The following is a 16,743-nucleotide window of genomic DNA, read 5'->3' as shown; positions in this document are numbered from 1 at the left end:
CCGTTTAAGGCAAGGCGAGTGAATATTGAATAGGAAGAATATAAATAAAAAATAAATTAAGATATCAATAATTTTTTTTCCTTTTCCTTTTTTTTTTCTTTTTTTTGTTATGGGTTTGAGATTATATATATGAAATAATATTTTTTTTTTTATAAAAAAAAAAAGAAAAAAAAAAGATGGCTTTGAATGGATGGATCGGGTAGAGATTGCGTAAATTTGCTTGGATCTTTTTTCTGTAAAGAAAAGGACTTGGGTGGCTGCTCTCTGCCTCTCTCACCCTCTCTGGGTCATGAGAATAATAAACGCCGATTTTTCCTTTTTTTTTTTTTCTTTTCTTTTAGTTAATTTCCAAAGAAATTATTGTGGGGTTGGGGAAGATTTTTTGGAAACCAATCAGAATCTTGGCTTTTGGCTGCCGCTGATGAGATAGTCCTCAAAAAAAGGGAAGTTAGAATGTTTTCTTAGCTTTCAGTTTCTGCAAACAGAAAAAAAAAAAAAAAAAAATCTACGATAATTAAAGAAATAAATATGGTAGTCGGATAATGATTAAATCATCCGTCAAAATATAACGCTAAAGTTGAAAGAAATTGGGAGAGTGGATGCGGCGTAGATGGCTTACATTGGTTGAAATTTCAAATTTACATCTTTGGCACAATAGAACATAAAGATATTATCCAAAACTACAGAGAAAATTTCAATTGATACCTAATCTTGGAAGATATATTAATCCTATACTAAGTTGTAGGATATATATATACTATCACTTATTTATTTTTTATATTACTTATTTTGTAAAATAAAATTTTTTATTATAAAATTAAATTTGTAGTTAAAAAAAAAGAACTAAATATTTTTTTATAAAATATATTGTAAAATAATATTAATATTATATATATATATATATATATATATGAATAACATAATGTAAATTTTTTTATTTATAAAATTTAAATATTTTAATAATGAATATTATTAAACATAGATTTCATTTTCTTAAATAAAAAATATTAAAATATAATATAATTTTTATTTTAAACATTAAAAAATAATATTTCAAATTATTATTTTTTTATTTATTTCACAAATTAAGTATAAACATGAGATAGTATAATATCTATCATTAGATATGTTACTTTATGATATCCATTTGATACGATTTGAAAAATAGATTTTGATTCACTAATACGAAAATATATAGAAAAAAATCCAAATTATTTAAATCAATATTGCTTTCATTTATTTAAAAATAATTTAAAATATATGTATTTTTTAACGAGTGATATAATTATTCCTTAAAATGTTATTTTTACTTAACATGTCATCAACACCACGTAAATATTTTCCTTCATTTTAGATGTATTTATTATTATTATTATTATTAGTAAATTAAAAAAATATATGAAGAAAATACTCATTTAAAAAAATTGAGGTGTTTCTTAAATATATTTTAATGAGTTAAAACCCTTTTTTATATAAAAAAAAATACATAATATCTCATTTGAAATCATATATATATATATATATATATATATCCTATCAAACAAATGTAGAGTATGTTTGTTTGATAGTAATTATAGAAAGTGTAGAATTTCGAAATATTACTGTAAAAAAAACACCTGTAATAATAGGATTAAAAAAAATAAAAATAAATTAATACAATATTCCATCAATCTCAATCCTACAATTTGTGTTTTAATTGAAGTACTCCAACTTGTACATTTTTTTACCTGGGGAAGTTGGAGGCTTGGGGCGCAATGATTACTTGGGAGGAATATTAGCACTTGAGGATACTCATTCATTCCTTTAATAGAATTCTTTCACATGCTTACATAACCACCAACAACATCAATAAAGTTTTATATGTCACTACATTCAGAGCTTTTGCTGCACCAATATTATATTAAATAAAATTTAAAAAAAAATATCCTGAGATAAGAAGACTATCTCCAACATTGATTCAAAAGTCTATTCATCGGCATATCCTAAAAGTGATGGATTAATAATAACACATCATTCTGTTTTGTTAATTTTATTTTAATAATAATAAATGTTTGCTCACCTACTTCGGTTTGTTTGGAAATTATTCTTGAAGATTTTTATTTTTTATTTTTAATTTAGGAAAACACATGTGATAAAATTTTCACAACTTTTCTTGGAAGTTTGTTTTGAAAAAATAAATTTTAGATATTTTTAATTGTTTTTATAAAGCTATTGATTTACGTAACGATTTATGGTGAAAATTAAAGAAAACGAAAAGAAAAAAAATACAGATTTAACGTGAATCGATAGATTGTCTACGTTAACGAAAATAGGGAAGAAGATTTTCACTATATATATCAAATTAGGGTTACATAAGAGTATTTATACTAATTCTCAAGTAATGAAATTTTAAAAATACTCTTAAACCGTACTGCGGGTGCCCCGTATCCCCAACTTATCGTTCGTCCACAATAATAAAAATAAAGTTTGAATGACAAATGCCGTAACTCCGTTCCACTCCACTTCGCTTCGACATTTGTCTTTTTTTTTCATGTCTTTCATTCGATATGAGTCACATACTACAATAAAAACTTTTTGCTTGAATATGATTATATCGTACCAATTTTGAGAATATATTCTAATTATTAATCATAATTTTATTTCTCAAAATAATTAAAAATCAAAAATTATTTTTTAAAATATTATTTGAAAAAATTCCTAAATTTTGTAAAAACCCTTGGAAAACTTCTGAACCTGGAATAAGAATCAAAGAAATGTCCTAAATAAACATATGGATAAAACAATATCCACGTTAGACTGAGGTAACATTTGCTTATTCAAATATGGATTGTGACCCCTACGGCCCTACCCACCAGCATCCGCATAGTTTATTAGATATGTATAAAAGAATGCTTCCAAAATGACTTTTACGGATTTACCCCCCACCTATCATATGGGCTGTCAAATATGGAGCTTTAATATAAGAAATGCAGAAAATAAATAATTTAATTTTAATTGTCTTTCTTTCTTTCCTTTTTATTTCTCCGTCATAATTTTACTACTCCATTGTCGATACCAAGGATAATAAATATGTCAATTCAAGTATTTAAGAAAATTAAAATGAGTTTCACCAAACAACGTTAATAATTTAAATAAATAAATAAATAAGTTTTAATTAACTTGTATGCACAAATTTTGTGAGGCCCTACAAAATTAGAAAAACAAAAAATAATAAAAACATAAATTTTATTAAAATTAATAATTGTGGAGTACAATTTTTGTGTTAATATTTTTTTTAAATATTTTTTTCTCTCATTTTTTCACTTTAATTACATTTTGAAATACAATGATAAAAATGTTTTTTTTTTTAATTTATCAAGCGGCATAATACTTTTCCCGTGTGTAATGGTTTTGTTGATTGATTTAAAGTCTCTTTTATAGAAGGAAATTACCATTATTTATAAGTAAAATTATGAAATTAAATTTAAAATACTCAAATTTTAGTTATTTAATTTAAAGAATTTGGTTCTTTAATTTTATAATTTATCTCTTTTTATTAATGAAATTTTGTAACTCATATTTAATTTTAATTCTCTTTTGAGAAGATTTGCTTCCTTTATAAATTTATTAACGAAAGAATATTTATTTATTTTATTTTAATTGAAAGATTTGTTGTTATTTATAAAGTTAAATTTCATCCCATGTTACCATGTGAATATATGTCACATATCAAATATGCGTGACTCATCATCTTATGTGTTCAAATTTTGTTAAATTGAAAAAATACCAATTTAACTATAATTTAATTCACTAATTTTTTTAATGTTTACATAATTTAATTTTAAAAATGATTTAAAATCATTAAATGTGAAGACTTAATTGTGATATGGATATGCAACATCTTCAATTTATTTTCCATGCTATCTGGTTGGCTTTCATTGATTTATTTTTATTTCTAATTTTTTGAAAAATTTAAATAATATTAAATTGTAATGACTAATAACTAACTAAATAAATGATGGCTGATACAGTATAGTTGATGTGTAATCTTCTGCCACAAGGGAAAATTAATACCGTCAAGAAAAGTCTAATGATGTTGCCTTTGACTTGAAAATATGGTAATTAAAGACTTCAAATAATGCCAAAAAAAATAAATAAATAAATAGTGTCGGTGCCTAATGGTTGTTGGAACTTGGAAGAAGAATGGGGATTATTAATCATGATTGTCCCCATTTTTTGTTTTTTGTTTTTTTTTTAAATTTTTAAATTATATTTTTGACTAAAGCATTTTATAATGGATGAGATTCATTTTGAGAAGCTCTTAAATTCCAAGTCATGATGGAGAGAATATTTATAAAAAAAGGAAAGGAATGAATTTTTGGTTTGAATAATGTGGGAATGCCTTTTGGGCGTGGGGGATTACTTCATTATCTTTTACAAAAGTGGATAACCATCCTACCATTACTTTCATTAATTATTATTTTAATTTAATTAGTGAAGAGTTAATCATGAACCTTTCTTTTTTTACAATATTTTATTTTATTTTTAGATTTTTATTTTTTGTGATTGTCGGATTCTTCATTTTTAATTTAATATACTTTTAGGTTTAATTTGATTGAAAAAATATGTATATTTTAGAATATTATATTTCATTTATAGGAAACACATATTTTATCCTATTAATTCTAATAGGATTAAGGATGGTAATGAAACATGTTTTTTTTATATTCGTCTCTATCGACCTTGTTTTAATCTCTAAATGAAATATGTATTTCTTATGCAATGAAATATAATATTCTTATTTCATATCCCATGTTTAATTACCAACTAAATATGAGATAAAATATATTATCATTTTTCTTATCCTATCACATATTATATCAGTTAACCAAACATGGCCTTTAACTTTTTTAGTATTGAATTATTAGTTTTTGGAATATCTAAGTACTCATAAAATTGAGACATTTATTAATTTCGACTTAAACATCAGGCTTGGCAAATTTGACAATGCCTGACCCTTTTGTGAATTGGGGCTTTTGGCCTCAACTTTCAGCTTTTGGGCCTAAATAATGGGCCTACAAGGTGAACCACAAGATGGGAGTCACTTTGTGGTAGATTGATATTGGGCCTTAATTTAAAAAAAAAAACTAAAAATATCTTGGAAAATAAAGTGATCAAAATATCACAACTTGGGTGGGTTAGGTTTTCCCAACTTAGATGTAACCAAAACTTTAAGGTTGTGTTTGATTGGATTAGATGGGAAATATCTTATACCATGACTTCCAATTGCTATGTTATTTTCATGTTTGATTTGTAAAAAGATCAAAAAATAAAATGAAAAATTTATTGTATTTCAATGTTACATTTAAAAAAAAAAAAATCATATCCCAATATTTTAAAAATATGGACAATTGTGTTTTAAATCCAACTGAGCCCAAAAATTTAGATTTGATCCATAAAAGTTACATAATTGATGAGCCTGATATAAAATATGAAGAGATCAATATACCTTTTAAAACTATTTTGAATATTTTCTACCATAATGTTTTGACAAACTTTTTTATCTTAATTTTTTTTTTAATAATTATTCTGAATATTTATTATTTTTAGAAAACTAATTTTTTTTAAAAATATATTCTAAAAATATATCATTTAAAAAAAATAATTTTGACATATTTTTAGTTATTTTTTACATACATAATTTTAAATATATATATTTTCTAAGATGTTTGATTTTTAAATAATAATAATAATTTATTTTTATTTTTTTTGAAAAAATGTGTATCTTTTTTTCCAAATAACTAAATTAAATTAAATTTTATTGAGGTTTACAAAAAAAATAAAATTTAAATTAATGTTTTTCTAAACTTTTTTTTCATAGTCAATAAAAGTCGTTTTTGGAAAGATAAAAAATTCATATCATTTTTCTTAATTTTCACACTTCTTCTAAGTCTTGGGTTTAAATGTTGAGGCTCCAAAACATAATTTTCCTTTAAAAATATCATATCCAACACCAGTTCGATGGCCGGCTGGATTGGGCCCCAGCCCAATTATTCTTGAATCCACTCCATTTGGGCTTTTTGTATCATGAGTGGGTTGAACGCCCAATGCAGAGGACAGGTGTCTGGTTTAAACGGGACAGCCTTTATGAAATCGAATCGGATCTCACAAAATAAATAAAATAAGATAAAACAAAATAAAAAAATCGACGTGGCATATCAAATTGAGGAGGTGAAAAACTTTAGAACATGGGCTTTTCTTGAATCGGTTCATTTTTAAATTTTTTGTGAATAAAACAAATTATTGAAATTAATATTCAAGAAAATATTTAATTATATTGAAGAAATGGGCCTTCTCAATAATTTAAGTAAAAAAAAAAAAAAAAAAATCCCCAAATTTTGATTTGGGAAAAAGGAAGGAGACGTTATGAACTCCCTCCCAGCTCAAAATTAATTTTATTACAATTCCGCGCTTTTAAAAAAATGGAAACATAGTAGGAAACAAATTCCTGGACTTCTCAATTTTTTACAGCTGGATTCACGTCATTCCATAAAATCAGTCGGATCAAGAACTGAAAACATTGAAAAGTGAAATCCACGGAGAAGACAGGGAATAAGGAACCAAACGCCTTGCAGTTGCAGGTATCTTCATTCCCTCGGTGTTTTCTTGTTATTATTAGGATGTTGTATCTTTTCTGAGTACAGCTCTCATCCCCATTGATTTTTCTGGGAAGACGATGGCCATTCAGATCGAGGTTACGCATTCGATTTTCTGAATTTTCTTCTGTCTTTATACGTTCTTTGTGGGTCCTCTTGAGTCTTGACTCAGAATATTTGTATGAGCACAATCTTGGAAGATGAATGAAGAAAAGAGTCTTGAAAAAAATTATTTTCTGCATGTTGAGATATGGTAATACATGATCGTTTTCTGAGTTTTTGTAGGATTTCAAAACCTAATTCTGATTATTCATGTCCATGTAAAAGTTCTACATCTCAATCTATGAAGAAAACGATGTTCGTAACTTTTAGGGTCTGTTTGGATGGTGGTAAATGCCAAGAAAAGTAGAAAACAAAGATGAAAAAGGAAAGAAAAATAAAAATTGGTTTAAATTCAATACATGTTTCTTGCATGCTTTTATAAATTTAGTATGAGTGAAACTTAGTAGTAACCGACTTAGTGGCTTTTGTGAAAATTGAAGAATCAAATAGTAAAGAAAATCAAAGTGTTGTTTTGTCTTGTTCTAACTTCGAACACTCGCCTGCCATTAATGATGTCCTAATCATCTGGTTTGTGTGGGATTATGATATATACAGCCGCCAGCAGCGATGTTGGTGCCACCATGGGTGGAGAGTTTCTTGTCTACTCGGTTCTACAGCGGCTGCACTAAGCATCCCGACGCCGCACACAAGGAATGCAACATGTTCTGCATCGACTGCAGAAGCGACGCCTTTTGCAGCCACTGCCGAATCTCACTACACTCGGGTCATGCCGTAATTCAAGTACGTTCTTACATTACTATCAATGAAAATTTTGATTTGAATATCACATTAGTTAATGATGAAAGTTAATTAATTCGCAGATACGACGATCGTCATATCATAATGCTGTGAAGGTGATGGAAGTTGAGAAGCTTTTGGATGTAAGTGGGGTTCAGTCGTACGTGGTCAACAAGTGTAAAGTAGTATATCTGGACCGGAAGACACAGGTGAAGCCTAGTAATGGTAATGCCTCTCATGCATGTGAAGTCTGTCGTCGAGGTCTCTTGACCAACTTCCGTTTCTGTTCACTAAGATGCAAGGTTTGTTAATTAATTAATTAATTTCTCTTTTATTTTCTCTTAATTAATTTTATATATGACCCTTCTTGTTGATTAATTAATTCAGGTAGCGGGCATAATGGAGAATGGGAATGCAGGTTTGGTGAACGCCTGCAACAAGAGTGAAGAAGAGGGAAGTAAAGGAGAAGGAGAAAAGAGATCGTCGCTAAAAATAAAGTTCAGAGTAAGGGCGCCCCCACCGGCCAAACTCCCACCTTCTAATTCTAGAAAAAGGAAGGGCATTCCCCACAGGGCGCCGCTTTCAGGTCACCTGATTGGAGTTCTATAGCATTTAATCCTTGTACATTAGCCTATATAACTTTGCCCATATATATATATACTGTTAATGTTGCTATTTTACTTCTTTTTGCTTTTGCTCTATACTTCTTTGAAAGGCCTTTTTGCTTGGTGTATTGTTTTGGGTTACATTGGTAGTGTTATTGTTATTGTTGAATTTCTTTGTACTTTATCTTTGTGTATGCGTAGCCTATCAATGCATCTAGAGCCCTGAGCTAATGACACGAAGTTGTTCATGTCATCTAAAGGTTAAAGATGTTCATAGAATCTAAAGTTCTGAGTTATATATATATAAACAATAATCTCTAAATTTTTTTGATTTTTATTTAGTTGAACTTTAAAAATACTTATTCTTATTTTCCATTTTTATAAAAAAAAATTGTTTGGAATGAAGATAAATTTAAAACTTGAGGTAGGTTTATATACAATAAAATTTAAAAATAGTTTAATTAAGTTTTTTATTTTCACCTTTTTATAACACATAAAATAATAGAAAATTTTGCTTATATATGAAGCATATCTATTTTTAATATAATTAAATTATTTTAAAGATAAAAACAAGAAAATAAACAAGGTGGCGTATCCCATACCCCACCTTGTCTAAATCTTTTATAGGGACATGAATGATAATAAGTATATAAACGAGATGGGGTAGTTATCAACCGTACCCCACCTTGGTTCCAACTTATTCCATCATTGTCCTTTTGCTTAAAAATATCCTCGACATGCCTTTCAGTTACTATAGCTGTGAAATGTCTTGTCCGCACAAAATAAATTAGCGAGGATTAGGGTGTGTTTCACTCTATTTTTATTTGAAGTATTTTTTTTTAAAATTATTTATTAAGTATGTCTCTAGAAAATATTAGAAATGATTTTTTTTTTTAATATTATAAGTAATTTTTCATATTTTTTAATATATTTTATTAAATATTTATTTATTTATTAAAAAAAAAACGCTTTTGAAGTTAAAAACGATTTCTAGAATTATTATTACTTTTAGGATATATTTGATTAATAGGATAAAATATGATAGAATATATATATATATATATATATATATATATATATATATATATATATATATATATATATATATATTACATATTTTATGAACATGATATTTTAAAATAATATATTCAATAAGATATACTATATTATATTTATATTTAATTTATAAAATAAATAAAAATATAAAAAATATATTATTTTTAATATTTAAAATAAAATTATATCACATTCAAATATTTTCTATTTTAAAAAATAAAATTTTTGTTATGTTTAATAATATTAATGATTAAAATATTTAAATTTTATAGATAATTTTTTATATTATGTTATTTAATATATAAAAATAATTTATATATCATATATTATTATTATTATTATATAAATATTTTGTTAGTTTTTTTAATCATAAAATTAATTTATAATGAAAAGTTTATTTTGTAAAATGACTATATTAAAAAAAATAAAATTTTAATATATGAGATATGTATATCTTATATCTTATCATGATATTAACATATTTTATATGAAATGAATAAAAAAATAAAAATAAATAATATATTTCACTAATTATCATATCTCATTTTGGTTGAATATATGATAAAATAAGTGATGAAACAATTTATCATTTCTAATCATCAATTAAACATGAGATATAATATAACATCCTCTTTCTTATTCTATCTCATGTTATATCTGACCAATTAAATATGATCTTAATATTTAAACTTTTAGTTAGTAAATTAGTGCATATAAATCTAAAAAAAAATTACAAGTGACGGACAGTACTACAAATATGATATATATTAGTGACACTCCAACATTACTTAACGACTTAAATTGATATAAAACTTTTTATTTATTAAACCCAAGTGAAAGCTCAAAGAAGGCCATCGATCGATGGTAACTTAACATTATATCATAACTCTTATTTATTGAACTCTTATAGCCTACCTATCTTGACATACATTATTGGGCACTACATAATCCTTTTGGATAATTGAAAGTTTAATAATTATTATACACCATAATTTGTTGTTCTTATGTTAACAAATTTGTTGGAATGTAATTTTTGTATCTACTTTTTCAAACAAATAACACACAATTGTCTTTTACAGAAACATAGGAAAACAAACATGTTAATAGAAGAAATTCCAAAAAATATTTTGAAAAACAAAAAACATATTGGGGGACCTTTTCATTTAAGATGTGACTTCCACTTTGATGCATGCAGTGGCACAAACATATAGACGGATATACCTCATGTCCATGGAATATCTCTTTTGCAGGTTCAGCAATTATGGGTATAAAAATAAAGTATTTTACTGTATGGAATTATCAAAGGGAAAATGGAACAAGGAAGCTTAGGAAGGGAATGAAAAGCTGCAAACATTAGACGACATGGGAAAGCAAAGAGAGAAGAAAAGTGTAACTGTGTAAGAGAAGATACGTGACAGGAAATTTCATGTCCCCGTCAGGCATCAAATTATTCTGTAGAGGTCCGAAACATAAAACCGGTATCCTATGCTGCCTGTGTACATACAGACAAGTTAGAGAAAGAATACAGGTACATGACTTGACAGGTGAAAAGGGAACAGAGATAAGGGCTCTTGCTTGTGTCCATATGGGCTTTTGCCTAGGACTCCCCTTGTTCAAGAAGCTGCATAAATGGCTAAATCCGATGTTTTTGCTGTTTTCCCCTTTTCTACGGCTTAATCATTGCCATATTTGATTACTTCAAAATTGATCCTCTTTATTTTACAAGGACAAGTTCTACGCTTTTAGCTATAAATTTTCAACCAATTATACTGGGAATATGGTGGATGAAGACCTATATTTTATACCATTGCATGCCGCCTCTAAGGTATATGAATTAGCTCACGATGCCCCAAAAATTGATTAATTAATTTAGGTTTCTAATAAATACCTTTGAAGCAAAATATATATATTTTTCTAATGACCTCAATACTCGTAAAAATATTTCTACTTGGTGGGGTTTATTTTTTAAATTTTTTACTAAAAATAATTTGTTTCCAAATTTTAGATAATATGTTTTTTTTTTTTTTCACTTTTTGTTGATAATTTATTCTTTTAAGCTTTTTTATTCAATAGAAAAAAGAAAAATATTTAAAGTCTTTTCAAAAATAATTTTAAAAAATAGTTTTTAAAAATTATTTTTTAATTTTTATAGAATAACAGTCTGTTTGAAAACTTAAAATGTTTTTAATATTTTTTTTATATCTAATGTTTTATTTTTAATCATTTTACATATATATTTGTATAATTATTTCTTAAAACAATTTTTTTAGAAAATAAGTGAAAATAATAAAAAACAATTAAAAGATATTTTATGAAAACATTATATTTTTTGTTCCTAATAATAGAAAACAATTTTTGATTGTAAAATGAGTTTTCTATATTTTTTATTCGGGAGAATAGAAAATTGATTATTCTAAAATACTGTTCCTAAACAAATACTTAATTTTTTCTAGAGATTAAAAGGCAATATATGCTTTTTTAAAATTTTTAATACATAATAAAAATAAAATATTAAAAAAATGAACAACTTCATTCTTAATATTATTAAACACTATTTAATTTTAAGTCTTATTTAAAATTAAGTTAAAAAAAGACAAACATTGAGCTCTCCTTATCTAATTAGTAATACAATTCCAATCATATATGAGTTTAGTAATTAGTAACTCTCCTACAAACACTTCTTCATAAAAGTTTCCAAAAACATAAAAATATTCTTACTAACTTTCTTTGTCCTAGAAGTAATCTAATGGATTAGATTAGATACGAACTTATAAGAGTGTAGTTGGTACTGATTCTAGAAAATATTTTTGATCTTTTTAACACTTAAAAATCTTTATTTTTCAAATACTAAAAAAATTAAAAACCACTCTAAATATTCTATGTAATATAACATTCCATATGGCTTGAAACACTTCCCTAAAAAAGTTTCCAAAAACGAACTTCAAGTTTAAAGTTGTTTTAAATTATAATTAGAAACCTTCCTTCTATATATTGTTTTCCCTGAGATAAAAAACTCTCCAACTCGCACATCCTACAGTAGCTATGGCAAAACACAGTCATCCCTGGTGAGGGAAAAGGTCTATGGTGAATTGATGAGTCCTGAGAATGGAGAATAGTAGTTCTACTTAGTGGTGTCATTCCTTAAAGCGACAACACAACCTAGTTTGTAATTTTATGGGGAAAAAAAAGGAAGTGAAACAGGTCGGGTAATAAGGAAGAATACAAGAGAAGAAGGTGCGAACGTGAGAAGACGTCTATATTTCAGAAGATAAAGAGATATTACAAGACAAACTCTCTGTCTCTCTTTCCCTACCCTTCTAGTTTCCAAAGTAGACCCTTTTTTCATCTCCATGGCTAGAGAATACCCTCAGCTTCAACTAATCCCACCACCATCTGTTGAAGAAAATCGTGAATCAACCTTAACAACAGATGATCCTGAAGGCTGTAGAACCCCGACTTCTCGCGATCACAAGATCCCATCAATTCTAAGCTGTCCGCCGGCCCCGAAAAAACGAGGAAAAGTACTTTCACAGAAGAGAAAATTTCAAGAAGTGCAGTTCTTTGAGTTCACCGGAGGAGATGAGGTAGATTCCCTCTTCAAATCAAGCTTTGAACTTTTTAGGGTTTCGTCTCGCAGCGTTAAGAAGAAGAGGTATACGAGTAAAGGAAACTGAGCCTAGGTCACTTTTCCATTTTATTTTATATATACATAACCACTGCTTCTTAATAATACCAGCAACGATTTTACTGATGAAAACTTGTCTACATGGGATATGGATCCTCACGACATTCAATATTATGGCGATTTGGCTGAACTATCCAATGAATTATGAGTATCCGTACATAAGCAATCCAAGTTGTTTCTTTAACAATATTGCTTTGTTGATCTCATATTATATATGGTATACTTTTTCTGGCCTTTTCCCTTTGGGAAGAATGATGAATGATTTGCAGGATAATGATACTGTGCATGTCTCAACATGGTCCTCATTCTTGAACGGAGCTCATTAATTTCAAAACAAAAATAATAATAATAAATTAAATAAAAATAAGAATAAAGCAAGAATAAGGGATTGGGGAGAGCCTTCTTTGAGGTTAAAAATTTAGGATTGTTTGGATCTTCCTGCCTTGAAAGAAAGGAAGGAAAAAGGAATGTTTCTTAATGTCAATTTCAAAATAATTTGTATTATATTTTTTTTTTCTTCATATTTTTCATAAGAAATTAAATAGGAAAATTAATTCAGACTTTTTTTTTTCTACTTTCTTTTAGCACTTCCCATGACCCAAAAGGTCACCCAACAAAGATGCAGCCATGTTTTCTCCATAGGAGTTTAGATTATTTTGAAATTAGTTCTCTAGTTCTCTTAAGCTTCTTTAAAGGAAAAAGAAAACTAAATATGTATAAAAATTGTTCTAAGTTTTGTACAATGGAATTCCTCCCTTATAAAATGGGAATGAAACTGCTATTCCAAGGATAAACTCTTGGAACTAAGTCCTGCAAAAATACTGTTGCATGCTAGCATATATTGTGATTTATTCTGGGAATGTATTGGTGAGAGTTCTATATACTTACCAAGTATATGAACATGTGACCAAAACAGTGAGGCTATTCAATGTATAAGAACCACCCCAGGCTATAATTATTATTCAATGGAAAGATTGATCGTGTGAGTCATGTTTTAAGCTTAGCCCACCAAAAACAAAAACAAAAACAAACAAACAAACAAACAGCTTGTTCTATGTACAGTATGGAAAAGGAAGAAAAAAAAGTTAAAATAGAAGGATGGAGCAGCCCCGCAACCCCTTCACTGGTTTTGGCATTTTTTTTAATGGGAATCCAATGTGCACCATCACAACTCCATTATTAGGTTTATGGGTTTTCTTTGAGCGGGGGGCAACGTAGCATTTTTCATTTTATTTTCTTTTTCAAACAGTTCAATTATTGCCTTCTCAAACCCACAGATATAGACGATGAGTGCCCTGTAAGATGTTACATGATCCCAAGTAATTATTACCAAAAAATAAAAATCCTTGTTAATTCTATAAAAAAAAAATGATTTATATGGTTAAGAAAAGAGTCTTGGAATATGTTTGTGATTGAGATGTTAGTGATGGCGCCTGCAATTATAGCCATGTTTGTGCCCATCTGCAAGGTCAACTGCTCAGATTGCATGTGATACGGCCCGTGTATCGAATCTATTATCAGCTCTGAGCCGTGTACAAGACGATTTTGAACGAGAAAAAAATCATTGAAGGAATATATAAATATATATAAAAGAGAACCATTTGAAATGGTAAGTATCCTGTAAAAGTAGCCCATAGCTACAGGCTTGGGTCAAAACTCTGGCGTTAATGGGCCCGCCCTAGGCTTCTGCCGATTTCACAATTCTCTGCTGTGTCAAAGTATCGATCAAGAAGTGTTGAAAAAAATAATATTTTAATTGTCATAATTTTGTTTTTTCAAAACCCTGCCAATCTCTTCCCATGTGGTATGTTGGTTCGACCCACGGAGCGTCCATTTGCTGCCTTCAATTTTTTAAAAGTTTCTAATGACATGAGCAATTATATATAGAAGTTGGTTAATAATAGATCATTTTTGTAAATAGAATTTTAATTTTATTTACTCCGAAGGAGGGAGTAAAAAGGTGAAGACCGACTGAGCCCTTGAGGAGGATGTTGGCTTTTACTTTTAACCCACGTAGCCGTTTGATCAGAGAAGGCTTGACACCTGCCCCGCCATATGTCAACCCCTTACACTACCACGATGGCACCACAGCCTATTCCTCCCATTCAAATTCCCAATCTCTTTCTATGATTTTCAAATTTGTGACACGGAGAGGGAAAAAAGCAAAGCAAAGGAATGGCTCCAAAGCGTTCTGGCAAGACTAGGAGTAAGGTGGTGGTGAAGGCAACCCGGAAAGTGGTTCAACAAACTGTCGAAGTGACGGTACTTGCCAGCAAGCAAAAACCACCCAGGGAAGAGCAAGGGAAGAAAATTTCTAAAAAGGACAAAGCACCAGAGGAATTGCAAAGGGAACAAGTTTCAGCTGATGAGGAACCACCGAAAGAGCTTCCGACTCCAGTGACACAAGAAGAACCACCAAAAAAGGAGGAAGAGAAGAAGACGACGACAACACAAGAAGGGAGAGAAGAGAAGAAGAGGGGGAGGAGGAGGAGGAGGAGGACAAGCGGTAGGAGAAGAAAGGAGGGAGGTGAGGGGTACAAGAGGTACGTGTACAGGGTACTAAAGCAGGTGCACCCTGGACTGGGAGTATCATCGAAGGCCATGACTGTGCTGAGTGGCTTCATGAACGACATGTTCGAGAGAATAGCGGAAGAAGCAGCGAAGCTGTCCAAGTATACAGGCAAGACAACGCTATCAGCAAGGGAGATTCAAGGCGCCGTCAAGCTGGTTTTACCTGGAGAGCTCCAAAAACATGCCATGGCTGAGGGGACTAAGGCCGTTTCTAATTACATGGACTATGCTGCTGCAGGAGGCCACAAGCAGTAGACCCAGGATTTTCCCTGACCTCCTTTTTCACTACTTGATTTCAATGGAAATAGGAGTACTGATTAATATGATGGTCAACCCACTTCATGCTGTGGGGTGGTTTTGTGGAAAAGGGGCACATTGGTGTTGTGGACCTGGGGATTTTACTTTGTAATTTTCTAACTCTAGCGTGTTTTGTTTTTTGTTTCTTTGTGTTGTTAATTTTAGGGTGTTTTAGGATTTCATTTTAAGTATTTTCTTTCATTTTTTCCATTTAAAATTTTTTTTTTTTTGGTTATGTGCATCTTCATGGATCTTGTGATATGAACCCTAGCTAATTGATTGGCATGACGAGGGCTCATGTTCTTCATTAATTGACAGAGAGGGGAGAATGACTTAATGAGTATGTTTCAAACACTATCTAGAAAAGGCGGTGGCTTAATTTTCGCAGCTTCCAAGTTCCATGGTAGTTCTTTATCCCTGTTCATATTTATTTCTATCCTTAAAAATTAAAAAAGAAATTATTTAAATTTTCATGGGAAAATTATGACAAATAAGATTTTAGCAATTTTCTTTGAAAAAGGAGTTGGTAGGAAAATAGTATTCTTGTGTTTATTATATACAAGACAATTATAATATTATTTAAATTTCGGTTTTAGTTATTTGGTTAAAATTACTAAACAAAATTATAAAAAAAAAAATGAAGTAATATTTTAAGAAAAATTATGAAAATCATATAAGTTATACTTAAGTTAGAATATTATAAATTTTCATGTATTTTATGCCAGTGTATTTGTATATGCCAGTGTACTTGAACTTAGGATTGTTTTAAAAAAAATTACGTTTAGTAAACAATGACATGGGTTAGTTTATAATATATATGACAAAAATGTTAAGATACAATGGTCAATTTAACAAGCCAATATAAAATCAATCTATGTAGTCATATATTCCTAACATGAGCCCTATAAGTATTGTTAGGTATCGACCTAGTTAGTGGATTGATAGCCATGCGGTTCGTAAAACTGTGCTTTAGGATCATTTTCTCCTACACAACCATGTCTTGAATGACATAATGTATGATACTTGGGGTCCTTCTCATAGGCAAGAGTCACCA

The 16,743-nt window shown here is 28.7% G+C and overlaps 2 protein-coding genes across 2 annotated transcripts; both read left to right on the top strand.

Annotated features, from left to right (window-relative positions):
- Positions 1-6,369: 6,369 nt before the first annotated feature.
- On the top strand, positions 6,370-8,213 carry LOC100263681 (protein RGF1 INDUCIBLE TRANSCRIPTION FACTOR 1). Its single transcript, XM_002272198.4, has 4 exons — positions 6,370-6,620; positions 7,293-7,478; positions 7,559-7,777; positions 7,863-8,213. The coding sequence occupies exons 2-4, from the start codon at positions 7,305-7,307 to the stop codon at positions 8,082-8,084; spliced, it is 615 nt and encodes a 204-aa protein (XP_002272234.2). The 5' UTR covers positions 6,370-6,620; positions 7,293-7,304; the 3' UTR covers positions 8,085-8,213.
- A 6,749-nt stretch (positions 8,214-14,962) lies between these two features.
- LOC100253395 (uncharacterized) lies at positions 14,963-15,971 on the top strand. The gene has a single exon (XM_002272276.4). The coding sequence runs from the start codon at positions 14,997-14,999 to the stop codon at positions 15,645-15,647; it is 651 nt and encodes a 216-aa protein (XP_002272312.1). The 5' UTR covers positions 14,963-14,996; the 3' UTR covers positions 15,648-15,971.
- The last annotated feature ends 772 nt before the right edge of the window (positions 15,972-16,743 follow it).

The sequence above is a fragment of the Vitis vinifera genome, chromosome 6, assembly GCF_030704535.1.
Source record: "Vitis vinifera cultivar Pinot Noir 40024 chromosome 6, ASM3070453v1".
Lineage (NCBI taxonomy): Eukaryota > Viridiplantae > Streptophyta > Magnoliopsida > Vitales > Vitaceae > Vitis > Vitis vinifera.
This window is presented reverse-complemented; position numbering and strand designations above follow the sequence as displayed.